This window comes from Stegostoma tigrinum, chromosome 40 (assembly GCF_030684315.1).
Source record: "Stegostoma tigrinum isolate sSteTig4 chromosome 40, sSteTig4.hap1, whole genome shotgun sequence".
In the NCBI taxonomy this organism is placed as follows: domain Eukaryota; kingdom Metazoa; phylum Chordata; class Chondrichthyes; order Orectolobiformes; family Stegostomatidae; genus Stegostoma; species Stegostoma tigrinum.
Window position 1 is genome coordinate 10,381,080 of NC_081393.1, and position 17,655 is coordinate 10,398,734.

At 42.6% G+C, this 17,655-nt stretch overlaps 1 protein-coding gene across 3 annotated transcripts in view; it reads left to right on the plus strand.

Moving 5' to 3' along the window:
- LOC125447927 (gamma-glutamyl hydrolase-like) overlaps positions 1-16,266 on the plus strand; it is a 39,214-nt gene extending 22,948 nt beyond the window's left edge. The window contains exons 2-10 of one of the 3 annotated variants that reach the window (XM_048522728.2): positions 2,695-2,809; positions 4,016-4,066; positions 5,234-5,318; positions 8,046-8,184; positions 10,692-10,798; positions 10,993-11,086; positions 12,617-12,738; positions 13,937-14,074; positions 15,717-15,828. In XM_048522728.2, the coding sequence (XP_048378685.1) occupies positions 2,695-2,809; positions 4,016-4,066; positions 5,234-5,318; positions 8,046-8,184; positions 10,692-10,798; positions 10,993-11,086; positions 12,617-12,738; positions 13,937-14,068 (845 nt within the window). In that variant the 3' untranslated portion in view covers positions 14,069-14,074; positions 15,717-15,828. Of the gene's footprint in view, positions 1-2,694; positions 2,810-4,015; positions 4,067-5,233; positions 5,319-8,045; positions 8,185-10,691; positions 10,799-10,992; positions 11,087-12,616; positions 12,739-13,936; positions 14,075-15,716 lie in introns of all 3 variants that reach the window. The other 2 variants (XM_048522729.2, XM_048522727.2) reach the window with 2 other exon arrangements.
- The last annotated feature ends 1,389 nt before the right edge of the window (positions 16,267-17,655 follow it).

Consider the following 17,655-nt stretch of genomic DNA (forward strand, 5'->3'; position numbering starts at 1 on the left):
ATGTTGAGTGATATTGTGGAGGAGGTGCACTTACTTATCTCACTGCTGCCTGTGGGTCAATTAGCTGAGGATCCAGTTGCAGAGGGCGGAGCCGAGACCGAGGTCAAGCAGTTTTGAGATCAGTCTGGAGGAGATAATGGCATTGACTACAGCTCTGCCTTCAACAAGCAGGTGTCTGATGTAGGTGCTTTTATTGTCCAGATGTTCCAAGGATGAGTGCAGGGCGAGGGATATGCCATTTGCTGTGGATCTGTTACATCAGTAGGCAAACTGTAGGAGATCGAGGCAGGTTGGGAGACTGGAGTTGATGGGGTCAATGACCAGCCTATCGAAGCACTTCATGATTATTGAAGTCAGAGCCACTGGTGTTTTCTTGGGTGTGGGGATGGTGGCCGCCTTGAAGCAGGTGGGGACTTCGGCTTGTAGGAGGAGCTAATGATCAAAATCATGTTCAATTCGTCAGAATGCTGAAGCAGTTCACATCCAAATCTAACAAGACCTGGGCACCAATTGTGCCAAGTAACTGCTGGGAAATGACCATCCCCAACAAAACAGACTCACATCATTGTTCCATGACGTGCATTGGCATTACTATCACTGAGGCTGCCACTTCTCATAAGATGGCAGTGGAGTAGGCCTTTTGAGCGTGGGACTCATTGACTTTTCTTTTTGTTTTTTTTTTCCTTTTTTTTTACTTAACTCTTGTTGAGGAGCTCGGTCGCCTCAATGTCTGTGACAGTGAGTGAGCCCAGGGTGCACTCGAGTGAGCATAGCACAAGCTTGTGACAGCATTGCAGATGTGTTTGGGTTCCAAGTGGATTCTTCATCACTGAGGCCGTCCAAGTGCTGACTCCTGGCTGCTGTGGCAGAGCTGAATTTGGGCCCAGTATGAGACCCAGCGGCAAGGTGCAGTGAGCGCACTGGTGGTGACAAGATAGCCCCAAAGAGTGGAGACTGGTTCTGGTAGCTGCGCTGTGGAGGGAACTTGTGCTGAGCCACCAGGCCCATGGTCCATGGCACAGCGCTTAACAAGAAGGACTGTAAAGTTGAGCCCTTTTTCTATGTTTTATTTTTCTGTCTTTTTTATATTCTTTGCTTTGGTTTATTTTTCTCTGTTTTAAAGTGGCACTGGCGAGAGCAACACAATGTAACCCTTCACTGTATTTTGTAACAAAATACAATGTGACAATAAATAAAATAAAACCAGATATCAACATCCAAAAGCTGCATTGGACTAGCCATAAAAACCGAGTGACTACAAGAGAAGGTCACAGATAAGGAGTCCCATGGTAAGTAACTGATTTCCCAAAACTTGTCCTTCATCTGCAAGTCACAAGTCAGGAGTGTGACAGAATTTTCCACACTTGCCTCTGTGAATGCCGCTCCAAAAAACACTGAAGAAGCTTGACATTGTCCGGGACAAAGCAGCACACTTGACTGCTACCACATTGACAAACATCATCTTGCTTTACCACTGACACATGGTAAAGTATAAGTGAAGGAATCAAGTTGTCAGATTTAAGCATTAATTGAGTTGGTTGACAGGATGCTTGTTACAATTGTTAGGCTGGAGTTGTGTTTTTCTTAGTTTATAGAAAGTAAGTATTGCAACATTAAAATTTGCAGATGACAAAAGCGGGAAGTGTGAGACGGTGAGGTGAAATCCAAGACTTGAAGATACCATAGAAAAGTAGAATGTAAAAATGCCTAGTAAATGTATATTTTGTGTTGAAGAGCATGAGTGGAACCATCACCTGAAGACAGAAATTCACAAGGGTGTGGAGAAAATGGATTTACAAATGCAAATTTATGACAATGGCAACAAGCTGCCTTTAAGGACTTGTACATCTGCAGACTGAAGTTGCTTTGCCAGTCTACCTCATTCAAAATGTTTCCATTTTTGATGCATTTCTTTCCTGTCACCTTCATTTAAAAACATTTGTTCACAGTTCGAAACACAATTGTATATGCCACTTAACTGCACATCCATAGCTTTCTCGAGCTGTGTGTGTCATTTCGGTAAAGTAATATAGTTGGCCTGGAGGCCAAAGGTTCACTGTGTTTCTTGGCTGAAGGATTTGAGATGAGAGTTGCACAAATGTTTTCTTGGATTCAGAACAGTAAGAGATCAGTTAAATGAAACATACACGATTCTGAAGGGCTTGCCAATGGTTGACACTGAGTAACTGTTTCCATGGGCTGATGAATCTAGAGCGTGGGGGCACAGTCTCTGATTGGGGGCCTGATGTTTAGGACTGACATCAGACCAATTTCTTCACCCAAATGGGGTGAACTTTGGACACTGTCTCCTTCAGAAAGTTACAGATGTTAATCATGGAGAATTAAAGCTGACAGAGTTTTGGTCATTTGGGCAATTCAAGGATATGAGGAGCTGGCAGGAAAATGGCATTTAATCAGAAGGTCATCAGCGGTCACACTGAATAGTAGACCGATCACAAGGGATCCTCTGGTCTCCATCTGCTGTTGTTTCTTCTGTTGTGTTCTCTGAATAATCATTTTGCACCATGAGGAATTTATTTTATCTGCATATCTCAATGTCAGATGATGCCTACAGAACTGCAATGGGAAACTTGTAGATGCAGGGCAAGGGAGAAAGTTTAAAGAGTAAATGACTAACTATTTTATGGCACAACATTCATTTTGCTTCAATTTGATCTTATTTGTGTCCCTCAGGCATATTGGCCCAGGAAACATTTGATCCGGATCTTCTTCCACATGGGAAATATTACATTGCTGCACCCTATGTTAAGTATCTGGAGTCGGCTGGCTGCAGAGTGGTACCAGTCAGGTAAAATTCATACTCTTTTATAGATGTAATGGTGATTTATACGCTGTGATCTGGGTGGAATTGGATGTGTCACTGCCCAGTCATCTGGTGGATCAGAGCAACCCAGCTGCACCCGAGATTCCTTGGAGATGCTACGTTCATTGTAATATTTAATACAGACATGTTGTAGAGCCAAGGATTATAATATTATCTATTTCCTAAATATATGTCTATTCTCAGACTGAGCAATAATAAGGATACACTATTTCCTTGAACTAATAAAGGGGAAATTACCATTCTTCACATAAGAATGACTGTACTTAAATATATGTTCCATTAGTTGTGAGGAATTTTAAGAAGCTTTCAAGTTTTCGAAATGCCATTCATTACTATGCTTTCTGGAAAAGCGCTTAGTAGACTGAAGCCTGCCGAGCACATCTCTGAATTTAATCACAGGAAATGGGCATCGTTGACACAGCTAGCCTTTATTGCCCATCCCCACTTGTCCTCAGAATGCAATCGAGAGCTACCTTCTTGAATACAACTCTGAACTACCAGGCTGTTTCAGACAGCAGCAGTCTAGCAAGTATGTTTGTCATATGTAGTCCAGACTGCATAAAGAGATCAGAGATAACATGGTGTGAAGCTGGATGAACACAGCAGGCCAAGCAGCATCAGAGGAGCAGGAAAGTTGATAATTTGGGTCTGAACTGTCAGCCTTCCTGCTCCTCTGATGCAGCTTGTCCTGCTGTGTTCATCCAGCTTTACACCATGTTATCTCAGATTCTCCAGCATTGGCAGTCCTACTATCTCTGCATAAAGAGATCATCTTTCTTTCCTGAAAGGACCTTTGTTGGTTTTTAAGATGCTATTGCTTTATCTTCATTATTGCAGTTCCCGATTTCCAGGGTAATTGAGATGGGTCTCTTGTTGCCATACTGGGATATGAACTTGTGTCTTTGGATCATTCATCTGGGCCTCTGGTCCAGTATTTACCTTTTTAGCTTTCCTATACTTCAGTAAAGAAACAATATGTTCACAAGAGCTCCTGCCTTCAGAAAAGGGAGGAAAAGGCAAAACTGTGTATTTTAGCAGATGTTTCGTATTGCAAGTCTAAGCCATGGGATGCTGTCATTGTAAAATTGGACATGTGAGGTCAGACAGATGCTTTTGTGTCAGCTTTCAAATATTCAAACTGAAATGCATTTTGTTTGGTTTTAAATGCAGGTTGAATTTGACAAATGACGAATATGAAAAGATTTTTTATTCAATCAATGGGTAAGTAAATAACAATTTGAACTGGTTACAAGTGTTGAGGCTGACAGATATGGACTGCTGGATTTAATGTGAGGTCAGAGGCTGCCATTGTATCAGTTAGTTATGACCTAGATCATCACCAAAGAAGTTCCTGTGCCTTCATTTTTCTGTAATCCACAATCTGTCATGAACAACCTCCAGTTATATTTTGGTACAATAAGCTTGCAATCGCACTGTCATCCATTACAATTCTGAGCCATTTTCTGTGCTTTTTTTCCACTCCTTTGAACAGATAGTCATCGTCATGGTAAAACCTTTGAACTTACAAAGCAGAAAGTCTGTGCTATTAGTCCTCTGCAGTAAAGTGCTTCATATGGCATCTGTGCCCAAGGTTAGCAAAATCAAAATAGCATCAAAGATACTGTACTGTTAGTCACTGTCAAGTCTTAGACCTACTTTCATGTGCAGTACAGAATTGGCTGTTTCTCCTTCATCCAAGTCTCTATTCCGTTTACCTGACTTGAGCTGTTCAGCATATCTTTCTCTTTTCTCTTGTGACTGAGCTGGTTCCTTTTGATAAATGTCTGTCTGTGCGAGTCCACATTTGATGAGCTCTTGTGAACATATTGTTTCCTTACTGAAGTATACTCTCTGAGTGGAGACCTTTCTCTTCATTTACCTATTAGATATAGTGGTAGTTATCTTTGTTTATCAGTATTTGTGGCTTTAAACTCTTTCCCACACCAGTTTTGGGATTAATATTGAGCAGGACACCTGGAGTGATCTGATTTGTTTTAAGGTTATGGCTCGCAGTCTCTTATACCTATTTTGAGTGGAGGGCTACAACCTCTGTTTCATGTCTCAGCCAGTCAGTATTCCTTAAGTATTGCACTGGACTGTTAATCCAGAATATGTGCTAAAGTCTGTGGTGAAATCGACCTTAAACCTAAAAGCTTCTGACTCCAGACATGAGAGTTACACCTAATAACCATGGCTCTCACTCCAATTCATATTTCTGTGAATATCTACATTTAAGATTTATAAAATTATTACTCTGAGAAATAAAAACACCAAGCCTCAAACACATCCATGGAATTGTACCATGTAAAGGGATGGGCTTTGAAAATCGTTGAGGAGCATTGAAAAAGGAAACGAACGTTGCATCACCCATTTCCCCTTTTTCTCCAGCATTCTCTTTCCTGGTGGATCATCTGATGTGAAGACATCTGCCTTTGCCAAAGTTGCAAAAACATTTTACAACTTTGCGTTAAAGGTAGGTCTAAATAGCATGTCCTTGCACCGAAGTGAAGCCTCCACCAAATGATGGAGGATTTGTCCACTGCTCCAACCCTTCCTATTGTGAATTATTATCATGCTTCACCATGCTTTCCCCAGCTGTTAGCCTGTTGATGAAGTCGATCATGAGGATGTTGTCACAGTAATTGGCTTCGTTTGGTGTGGCGAGGTGCAGCAAGTTGCTTCATTTTATTCAGGTCCTGCTTTCTGCAGCTAAAGTAGAAGTTGGTGGAAAAGCTCAGCAGGTCTGGCGGCATCTGTGAAAAGAAATCGGAGTTAATGTTTTGAGTCCAGTGGCCCTTCCTTCCTCAGAATTGACAGTAGCTAGGAAAATGTTGGTTTATATGCAGAAGATATGGTGGGAGAGGTTAACGAGGAGACGATAGGTAGGGATAGAGCCCAAAGAGAGAAAAGAACAGTAGAACAGACCAAGGTGCTCTGACAAAGGAGTGGATAACAATCTGGTTAGGAGAGTGAATAGTTGTTAATGAAGACAGTTAGTGGCCGACAATGGGTTGTGTACAATATCGGACTATGTGGTCACAAGGCCTAGTGTGTGGGGTTGGGAGCTAGAACATGGGAGAGTTGAGTCTGGAGGGCTACAGCCTACCCAAACGGAAAATGAGGTGTTGTTCTTCCAGCTTGCACGAAGCTGGAATACTGCAACAAGCCTGAGACACAGATGTTGGCCAGAAAACAACATCTGGAAGCTCAGGATCTCTTTTGCAGGCAGAATATAGAATATAATGTTTCCCCATTGTGGAGGAGACCGCATTGTGAGCAGCGAATGCAGTAGACAAGATTGTGTGAAATGCAGGTAAAGTGCTGCTTCACTTGGAAGGTATGTCTGGGCCCTGGGATACTGAGGAGGGAGGAGATAAATGGGCAAGTGTTAACCGTTGGTGGTTGCAGGGAAAAGTGCCATGGGGCTGTGGGGGTGTGGTTGGACATGAAGCAAGAGTGGACCAGGGTATCCTCAAGGGAATAGCCCCTGAGGAAGGCAGATGATGGAAGGGAGGGGATGGGAATATGTGTCTGGTGGTGGTAGTTTCTTGCTGGAGGTGGTGGAAATGACGGTTGATGATCATCTGAATGTGGATGCTGGTGGAATGGCAGGTAAGGACAAGGGGAACCTACCGCTGTTGCAGGAAGTAGGAGAGGAGTGAGGGCAGAAGTGCAGGAGATGGGTCGAACCCAGTTGAGAGCCCTGTCGACAACAGTGTTGGGGAATTTTTGGTTGAGGCTCCCTTGTTGAAGTTGGCTTCATGGAAACAGATGTAACTAAGATGGATGAACTGATAGAATGGAAGGAGTCTTTACATGAAGGAGGGTACAAAAATATATAGTCCAGATAGCTGTCAGGGTCATGGGCTCATTGTGGATTTAGTGGCCAATGTATCCCTAGAAATAGAAGTGGAGAAGTCAGATATAGACCAGGTGAAAGTATGGGCAGGGTGAAAAGTGGAAGCAAAATCGATTAACTTTTCTAATTTTGGACGAGACAGAAAAATCACTGATGATACCATTGATATATCTAAGAAAGAGTTGTGGGTGGGGGCCAGGATAGGACTGGAACAAGGAATATTCCATGTACCCCATGAAGAGACAGGCATAAATGGGACCATATGCAATCCCGTGGCCACACCCTGACCTGAAGAAAACGAATGGAGTTAAAAGAGAAATTGTTGAGTGCGAGGATGAGCCCAGCCTAGCGGAGCAGGGTGGAGGTGAGTGAGGACAATTCGGGCCTTTGCTCCAGGAAGAAGCAGACAGCCCCGTGACCATCCTGGTGGGGCATGGACGTGTAAGGTGTTTGCACGTCCATGATAAAAAGAAGATGGTTTGGAGGCTGCAAATTGGAAATTCCAATACTGGCATAAAGCGTCAAAGGAATCACGGATGTAAGTGGGCTGGTACTGGAACAGGGAAGAAAAGGTCAAGGTAGGAAGAGATGAGTTCTTTGGGGAAGGAGGAGGCAGAAACCATGTGTCTGCCCGGGCAGTCCGACGTGTGGATTTTTGGAAGGAGGTAGAAGAGAGCTGTGCGGGGCTGGGGGACTGTTGACTTGGAGGCGCGGAAGTAAAATCGCTAGATGAGATGAGGTCAGTGACTGTATCTGATACAATGACTTGATATTGCATGCTTTCTGGAGAATTCTAGACTTTTCATCTGCTGTCCTGAGAATAACAGTTTATCAGTAGATATTACTTTTAAGAATAAAAGAAATTGCAGACACTAGCTAGAGCCTCACAAGTGGAACTGGAAAATAGCACAAAATGTTTGAGCGCAAGTACATTTGAAGTAGTGTCCAAAGGGAGGAATAAGGTGTAGAGTGTGAAGAAGCTCAGGTCAGCAACTCAGAGCATGGGGCCAAGGTGTCCGATAATATGGCCACCACTGTTGGGGCAATTAGAATCACAGTGCCCAAGAGGTCAGAATTCGAGAAGTACGGAGGTTTTGGAGAGTTCAAGGGCGAGAGGAGATTGAAGAAAAGGATGAATGAGGATTAAAGTGACTTTCTTCGACTGGTTTCCAGTATAAGTAAGTGAGCACAGCGATGACAGACAAATGGAATTTTTTGGACAGTGGTAACAGAGTTTAAGATGAATTTAAGTTATTGGAGGGCTATTTAGCAGTCTGTGTGAATAGTCCAATGGTGGCATGGATGATGCTGTTTGCTGCTGTTTCACTGTTATTACTGCAGGCATTTGATGCTGGTGATTATTTTCCAATTTGGGGAACCTGCCTTGGAATGCAGTTGCTGACCGTGCTTACTGCTGGAAAGAACTTACTGATAAATACTGAGACAGAAAACATTGCTCTCCCACTTAACCTGACTTATGGTAGGTGCACTTTCCGATACAGTATTATGACTTGGGGTTAACAAATGTAAAGAGGATTTCTTGGTGATGTGTTGCAATACAAATTTAAATGGGTTTATTTCAGATGCACAACACTGGTACAGCACAATTTTAGTTTCTTGTCTGCCTGCTAAGCAAGTTGAATAGTTGGAGTGAGCCTCTCTCAACCTGGAACATTCATAAGATGCTCACTATAAATTCGAAGATTACAATTTGAGCTATTTCATGCTTTGAGTTATTATCTTGACTGATTTATGTAAACAATGGAGAGGAATTGTTCCATTGTGAGAGGTGCTGTCTTTCGGATGACATGTTAAGTACACTATTTGAAAAAGAACAATACTCCTCTTTAACTTGCATATCAAAGGATGTGAGCTAGTACTCTTCTGATGGTCATCTGTGGGTTTTGGCAGATGGCAGCATTTAACGACAGAAGAATGGTCAATATGTTTTGAAAAAAAATTGTGATGTTCTTCGAGATTTTATATGCAGTAAGACATTGTGCAAAAAAAAATTGTAGTGAAGATTGAGTTAAAAAGTGAGAGAAATGTTACTTAACTGAGTTACTGATGTGAATGGAGATCCATGCCAATGAGATTTAAGGGCTTTGGTCTGCACGGATAATGAAGGATAGATCATAATTCTGCTGCTGTTCATATCAAGTGCATAACAGAATAGGACCCTTTCCACAGACAGCACCTGGCTGAGTTCAGCAAATTTGTTCTTTTCGGACAGTATTCAAAGGGATGTTGGGCCAGGAGTATCCATTCGAACTGTTAAAATGTGGTAGACAAACAGCAGGCTAGAAGAACTCAGCAAGCCAGGCAGCATCAGGAGGAAAGGACAAGTCAAAGTTTCAGGTATCGTGCTTCTTGAGGACTGGATGTGGGGATGGGAGGAGCTGCAGATAAACAGATGGGGGGTGAGATGTGGAATGGTGGTGATAGGTGGACTCCGGAAGTAGGTATGACCTGGTTGTCGATGGGAGGGATGAACCCAGTTGGTAGCTGGAAGGGAGAACTCAGAGGTGGAATGGAAGGGAGGAGGCAGAGCTGGAAAGGGAGCCAGGGGATGGGAGGGAAGGTTATTTGAAATTCGAGAACTCAATGTTGAGCCTTCCTGGCTGTAGGGTGTGTAGGTGGAAGATAAGGTATCGTTCCTCAAATTTGCGTTCCAAGTTGCTGCAGCACTGGAGCAGGCAGAGGGTGGACGGGGGTGGGGCGTTAGTTGATATGGGCAGTGACCAGGAGGTTAGGCTGGCCATTAAGGACCGGGCAAAGATGCTCAGTGAAACAGTCACCTGGTCGATATTTGGTCTCACCGATTTGTAGAGAAGATCACATCAGGATCTCTGGATGCATGAGAGTAGGTGGAGGAGATGAGGGTGAAACTCTGTCTCAGCTGGAAGCACTGTTGAGGGCTCTGAATGGAGGTGGTATGTGGGCATGTGTTGCATCTTTTACATTTACAGGAGAAGGTACCTGTGGGGGAGTGTGGTGCAATTTAAGGAGTAGCGAAGGAAATGGTCCTTGCAGAAGCAGAGAGAGTTGGGAGCAGAAAATGTTCTGGTGCAGGGGTGGGGTCTAATTGGAGTTAATGGAAGTGTTTAAGCATGATGCTTTGGATGGGGAGGTTGGTTGGGTGCAAAGTGAGGGCAAGGGGACCCTACCTTTATTAGGTTTGGAGGGAGGGGTTGGTTTAGAGCTGTGGAGTGGGAATGGAGGAGGTGCAGTGAAGGGCTGTTTGGATGACAGGGGTGGGGAGAAAGAACGGTGTTTGAAAAAGAAGGACGTCTAGGATGGTTGGGAGTGGAATGTCTCCTCGTCAGAGGAATTAGGACAACAGGATGGAGTATTTGCAGGAAACAGGGTAGGAGGAGGTGCAACCTCGGTAGCCATGGGAGTCAGTGGGTTTACAGTCAATATCGGGCTGTAAACTGCTGCCAGAATGGAAACTGACATCAAGAAGGGGTAGGGAGGTGTCTGAGATAGACGAGGTGAACCTGAGGCCGGGATGGACGTTGTTAGCGAAAGCATAACTTATTCAGTTCTGCCTGGGTGCAGGATGCAGCACCAACTCGGTCGATGTAATGGTGAATGAGTTTGGGAACAGTAGCAGTGTACAAACTGAAGAGGGACTGTTCGACATGACTGACAAGGAGGCACGCATAGCTGGGGCCCACGGAAATGCCATGGGAACTCTTTTTGGATTTAGAGAAAATTCGAAGAATTGAAGGAAAAGTTATTGAGGGTGAGGACTAGTTTGGTGAGTTGGAGGGGGAGATCTGTTGAAGAGCAAAAAACTGAGGGCCTCTAGGCCGTCCTTGTGAGACACAGACATGTGTGGTGATTGCATGTCCATAGGGCCTATTTTTCAATTCACACTGTAATTGTGCAAATATTTTGCTTGATTCAGAGATGGATTTCTGATTTGAATTTCACCAGATATTTTATTTATGAACTGCATTTTTCTCTGACACTTCCTCCCAGCCGCAGAATTTAGTGAAATGTTTCAGCAATTTCCTTCAGATGTGTACAGGGCTTTATCCCAAGAACCGCTGACTGGAAACTTCCATCATTTTTCTCTTTCTGTGAAGGTAATACTTGAAAAGAGGAGGATGCAATCATGTGAATGTGTTACGAATGAGATGGAACATAGTGGTTCTTCCACTTGTGTAGTTATGGATGAGAATGATCGTTTAGCCACTTTCAACTTATTCATCTGTAAAGACTGAAAACTTATGCGATTTATCACTTGACCTATACCGATTTGATTGATGTATTTTGGCAGGATTTTCTACAAGATGAGGAACTAAGGAAATTTTATTCAATTCTGTCCACTAATTATGACAGAAAGGGTGTGGAGTTTGTGTCTACGATGGAGGGTAGGTTGAACAGTGCAACTGCTATTATATAATAAACATAACTGGGAGGGGCATTTGTGACAGAGCACTTCCTCTGTTCTTTAAACCTGTATTTACAGACGAATATGCCATTATCCAAACATGTTATTCATTAGCACACTGTTCAGATCATTGTGGCAATCGTATGTTTCCATCCCTTGCTCTGTGTAAATGTTAAGTTCATTTTGCCATCATGTTTTGGTTATTTGAGCTTGATATATTCCTCTTCAGTTTATTTAAATAAACTTTTGAAGTTCATTTTGCATCTTCTTTTACAGTCTTGGCAAAACTTTGGTGGGAGAAAAGTATCTAAGATAGTGTTCATTTTTTGCCAAGTTTCTTTCATTTTTAGAAACGTTAATGTCCTCGGCCTCTGTGGAAAACTTTTGTTTTGTTTTTGTGTTGTTTTGTTCAAACAATTTTGCAACTTGGCTGATTGACTTCATTGTTGGGGTCAGAGGTAACATTTCAAATTTTACATTTTTTGTTCTCAGTAACCAAGAACTAGGATTTTTTTTGTATTATTTAGTGATTCCTTTCCCCTCCAAACATGTGTCCCTTTTGTTCAAGTCATCAGTTGGGCTGATCATGGGTTCTGAGTTGAGGTAAAAAAAACAAGCTATATATTAAGTGCCTTGATCTTGGCACAATGAAACAAATTCCATCTCATGTTTACAAAAGTTGCTCAAGCTCATTTTTCCATGATTACAAATGAATGAGGGTGAGTTCTGCATCGAATATGACCTATGAGTCACAGAGATGTCCAGCATGGAAACAGACCTTTTGCTCCAACTTGTCCATGCCAATCAGATAAACTGAATTAACCTGGTCCCATTTGCCAGCATTTGACCCAAATCGCTCCATCTGGATGAGTTTTAAATGTTGTAATTGTATCAGCCTGCACCATCACCTCTGGCAGCTCATTCTGTACACAGACCGTATTCTGCATGAAAACGTTGCCCTTGAGGTCCCTTTTAGATCTTTCTGATCTCACCTTAAACCTCTGCCCATTTTGGGCTGGCGAAAAGACCATGGCTATTCACCCTATGCATGCCCCTCATGATTTTATTAGCCTCTGTCATGTCACCCCTCAGTCTACAATGCTCTTGGGGAAAATAGCCCCAGCCTATTCAGTCTCTTCCTTTAGCTCAAACCTTCCAAAACTGACAACATCTTTGCAAATGTTTGCTGAACCTTTCCAAATTTCACAACATCCTTCATATAGCACGGAGAGCAGCACTGATGGCAGTATTCTACAGTGGCCTAACCAATGTCTGGTACAGCTGCAAACATAACTCTATACTCCTAGACTGAATGCATGGACCAATAAAAGCAAGCTATCATTCTCGAGTGTTTGTGTGATCCTTCCAAGTTTATACTGGCATGTTCTGATTTCAATTCACAACAGAAGATTCAAGTGGCTAAGCATTGTTAATGCCAATTCAACAGTTTGGAGGATTTTTGGACAAGTATTTCCCCACTTTGTTACAATTGTATTTGTGATTGTTTTAGAGATCCTCTTCATCCCACCAAATGTGGATCAGCTGTGCTATGCATTGAAAACTCCCAAAAACCACAGCTACGCATCCAGTGCGCTATATTGCCAGAATAAAAAAAATCACCAGAATACCTGGGTAAGAACCACCTCCTGTGATACCCATCAGATCAGATCGACTAATGAGTTAGACCAGTAAATTCATGGCTGGTTTGCTCGCAGCAGCTACAGCCAAGCTATTAAAATAATTGTTCATCTCCTTACACTACATTTGAAACTAAGGATATTTGCCCTCAAACAAATGCCTTCTTACGAATTGGAAGATGCTTCTTTGGTTTTGGTGGACAAAGTAACAACTGGTCTTGTCAAACCATATTCAGAGTTGGCTAGAACTTACACCGTGAGGCTTTTTTTTTTAAAACTTCTTTATGATTTCAACAGAGACGATATTTCCATGGGTGCAGGCAAACTGTATAGTTATGGGTGAATTTGATACTTGGAGTCATTTCCCAGCTTGAGAATCAATGTTGACTCCGTCTAAGTGGTCAACCAGCTCTGCCAGTCTGAGCCCGGCAATGCAAGCCGTTTGATTTGATTGATCCAATCAGCTTCCAAATCAGTTCATACATCACATCTTTCACTCAGAAGGTGATGTATCTTAGCAGTATGACCAAGTGGGAGTTTCAAACAGAAATTCAGCTGAAGGGGAAAGAAGCTCTTGCTGGGTTGGGAGAAATGTTGCCCCACATTTCAGTTCCTTGAAATAGTTAAAAATCTATTGGACACTAGTGTAACTCTCTAATGTAACTGTGCCTATGCAGGGTCATGCAGCATGTGAGAAATTACAACAGAAGCCACTCATTAGTCATCCCATTTAAGACCAATCACACAAACTGTCAAAGATCCCATGTTCTTCTGTTGTGTTTTCATGCGAACCCTTCAAGACATTCTTTCTCTGATTCATAAATGCTTATGCATTTCTGGCTACTCTCTCGGTCCATGTTTCCTGCACGAAATGATTGACCTGTTGTTTTCCTCCTTTTGAAATGTATTTATCGGTTGCCAATAGATCAATCGCCAATAATGACCAACCTTTATTAAATTTTAAGGGCATTTAAATGGTCATTGGATAAACATATGGATGGTAATGGAATAGTGTAGGCTAAATGGGCTACAGATTGGCGCAACATCGAGGGCCGAAGGGCCTGTACGGCACTGTAATGTTCTATGTTCTAAAGACTTGTGGGATGAGGGAAATAACTCATAAGTTCCATCTGGTTTCACATAGGTATTTTTTTGTTGGATTTGTAATGAAGACCTTCGATTTGTTACTGCAGGTATCCGATATCCTTTCTATGGGGTCCAGTGGCATCCAGAGGTTAATAGATTTCAGTGGCAGCAGCGTTTTGCTTTCCCACATTCTCCAAATGCTGTTGAAGTCTCCTATCTCCTGTCTGACTTTTTTGTAAATGAAGGTATTTATTTGTTGTCAAGGCAAAGAAAGGTGTACAATCACCTGGTGCATAACAAAATATTTTTCCATCTTGTTGCTTTTTATTCTTTAGCCAGTCACATTAAATTTACGTCCTCTGGTTCTCAACCCTCCTTTAATGAGTACTATTTATAAGAGGGTGATTGATGAAGCATTGAAAAATCAGATGAACCCAATTGCACAGGTTGTGAAAAAATTGAGATAATTGAGGCAGATGTCAGAAGAATTAACACATTGATAAAACCTGGACAGGGAATCTTTCCTTCTACCACATTGTAACCAGGTGTGTTATCCATCTGCAGTTGCATGCTGCATAACTTTTATCATATTTTAAAGTAAGTCTAAGGTACTATATTCTGCCAGTGATTCTATTGGATGAACTACAAGGCTTTCAGCAAAATATACTTTACTCTTAGACTACAGTTAAAGTAAAAATAAAAAAGGAAATGGCACAACTTTATTGAAATAATTAACAAAATAATATTTTATTTAATTACTACTAATCAACTGTTCTAGTAGAGCAGCATTCTATAAACACACACTTGGCAAAGGCAAATTCAGCAAAACAGATTCACTCACATGCTGCCTCTAGTTTGGGAGGAAGGAACCCCGAAGGAATTAAACTAGCAGCAGAGAGAGATCTCAAGTTTTTTTTTTGCTCCAGCAGAGAGAGTGCTGTTTTGAGCAGCTTCAAATTCTAAAATCCCAATTTGTTTAACTGAAAGCAAAACTAAATCCCTGGGTCTCTGTAAGCCAAACTCCACCCCTTGATGATTCGTCTGTCTAAATTGGGGGGGAAAAACCTACCCAAAACTATTTACTCTGTTTTTCATGGAGCAGACCATTAGACACCAGGTTAACAGCAGAGATCGTAGGAACTGCCAATGCTGGAGAATCTGAGATATCAAGGTGGAGAGCTGGATGAACGCAGCAGGCCAAGCAGCATCAGAGGAGCAGGGAAGCTGACGTTTTGGGTCTGGACCTTTCTTCAGAAAAAGGTTAACACACCTTTTGAAGAGAAATGGGACAAAACAAATCACTCTTATTGTCATACAAAATTCCCAGCAGCTTCGTTCAGGGAGGAAATAAGTTTGTCATGCAGACAAGGAAGAATCAAGGTGTCGTATTTTCTTATTCAAAATAGTTGAATTTTATCAGCTTAGTGATGGGGCAATGCAGATTGAAGGCATGACCCCTTGTTTAAAGATGGAAAAACCGGCCTCTCACTTTAAAGCCTTGAGCATAAAGATCAGTCAGAGTCCAAATCTGGAAGTATACATCACTGTAAATTTTTAGATTTCCTCACAATTTCCTGAGTTAGTTCCTCTCCTCAAGGCAATTTTCTTGGCTTTAAAAATAAGCCAGGGTTCATAGAGAGAGTGAGCAACAGTGCTCACTTCAACCTTCCTGTGAATGGATCTAAAGGTGCCACGACGAATGAATTGTGCCAAGTGATGGTATTATGCTGTCTGTTCATGCAGTGAAAGTGCGAAACATGCAAGCAGTGTGCTAAAGATGCCATTACTTCTGTTGTTTGTGAACCAGCTCTGAAGGTAAAAGTCCATTGTTGTGATAGACCTCACTCTGGGCATTCTTGTCTCTTAATAATCTTTGTTTCTTCGCAGCCCGGAAAAACTTCCATCATTTTTCAAACGTGAAGGAAGAGGAGACAGCTCTGATTTATAATTACAGTCCACACTATGTGCCTACATCCAGCTACATTGAAGTCTATTTTTTCTAAAGAAATGCCAACACTAATTTTGTGCAGAATCTACAGCTTAAACTCCAACAGGAAACCTAATATTCCCACTTCTTCTCCAAATAACAAAGTATAATTTTGAAATGAGCATCATGACTATCAATTGGAACAAAAGGGGCAGTCTAAACTTTATGCAGAAGTCTCGCTTTACCTCGGTATTGGGGGAGAAAATGAATTTGGCATCAAGTCATTAACTTATCAACTTATCATTTGTATAATTTTCAGATTTACAAACACTGTATTCTGGATTATGTATTTACCTTCTATTTTCTACAATGATGCAGCAATGATAGTAAGACATGGTATCAAAGTTCTTTCACTGGCAGCCAATGATTTAAGATGTTTATGAAAACCATTTTATCTTGTAAGTGCAGTTGGCATCATTTCTATGACAGCTGATCAGTTGCTTCAATAAACATTATTTCCAGAAGTTGGGATTGCACGCACTCATTTTAAAACCTCAAAAATCATGTGTGCAATCACAAGAGATAATAGGAACTGCAGATGCTAAAGAATCCAAGATAACAAAGTGTGGAGCTGGATGAACACAGCAGGCCAAGCAGCATCTCAGGAGCACAAAAGCCGATGCTTCGGGCCGAGACCCTTCATCAGATAGGGGGATGGGGAGAGGGTTCTGAAATAAATAGGGAGAGAGGGGGAGGCGGACCGAAGCTAGATAGAAAAGAAGATAGGTGGAGAGGAGAGTATAGGTGGGGAGGAAGGACAGGTCAAGGAGGCGGGATGAGGTTAGTAGGTAGGAAATGGAGGTGCGGCTTGAGGTGGGAGGAGGGGATAGGTGAGAGGAAGAACAGGTTAGGGAGGTGGGGACGAGCTGGGCTAGTTTTGGGATGCAGTTGGGGGGAGGGGACGAGCTGGGCTGGTTTTGGGATGCAGTGGGGGAAGGGGAGATTTTGAAGCTTGTGAAGTCCACATTGATACAATTGGGCTGCAGGGTTCCCAAGCGGACTATGAGTTGCTGTTCCTGCAACCTTCGGGTGGCATCATTGTGGCACTGCAGGAGGCCCATGATGGACATGTCGTCTAAGGAATGGGAGGGGGAGTTAAAATGGTTTGCAACTGGGAGGTTCAGTTGTTTATTGCGAACTGAACGGAGGTGTTCTGCAAAGTGGTCCCCAAGCCTCTGCTTGGTTTCCCCAATGTAGAGGAAGCCACACCGGGTACAGTGGATACAGTATACCACATTGGCAGATGTGCTGGTGAACATCTGCTTAATATGGAAAGTCATCTTGGGGCCTGGTTTGGGGGTGAGGGAGGAGGCGTGGGGGCAAGTGTAGCACTTCCTGCAGTTGCAGGGGAAGGTGCCGGGTGTGGTGGGGTTGGAGGGGAGTGTGGAGCGGACAAGGGAGTCACGGACAGAGTGGTCTCTCCGGAAAGCAGACAGGGGTGGGGATGGAAAAATAGCTTGGGTGGTAGGGTCGGATTGTAGATGGCGGAAGTGTCGGAGGATGATGCGTTGTATCCGGAGGTTGGTGGGGTGGTATGTGAGGACACCCCTTGAATTAACAGAAAGGAGGCAAGGGAGACAGGAAGGAATGTCTAGTGTGATACTGTGATGACAAAGTCAAAACAGCACTGCTCATGCCTGCAAAGATTCTTTTTTCTCGTGGTCCCAACTGAATGGAAAAAAAAGTAAAAGCTGGGAACAGAACAGTAAATGCCAAAGAGTAAATATAAATATTCAGGTACTTTTATCCAAGATTACAGTTCTATAGAGCTACAATTTTTTTTTGTTTCCCTGAGTAGTGATTATGTTCTAACTTATGTAGATGTGAAAATCTCACGTC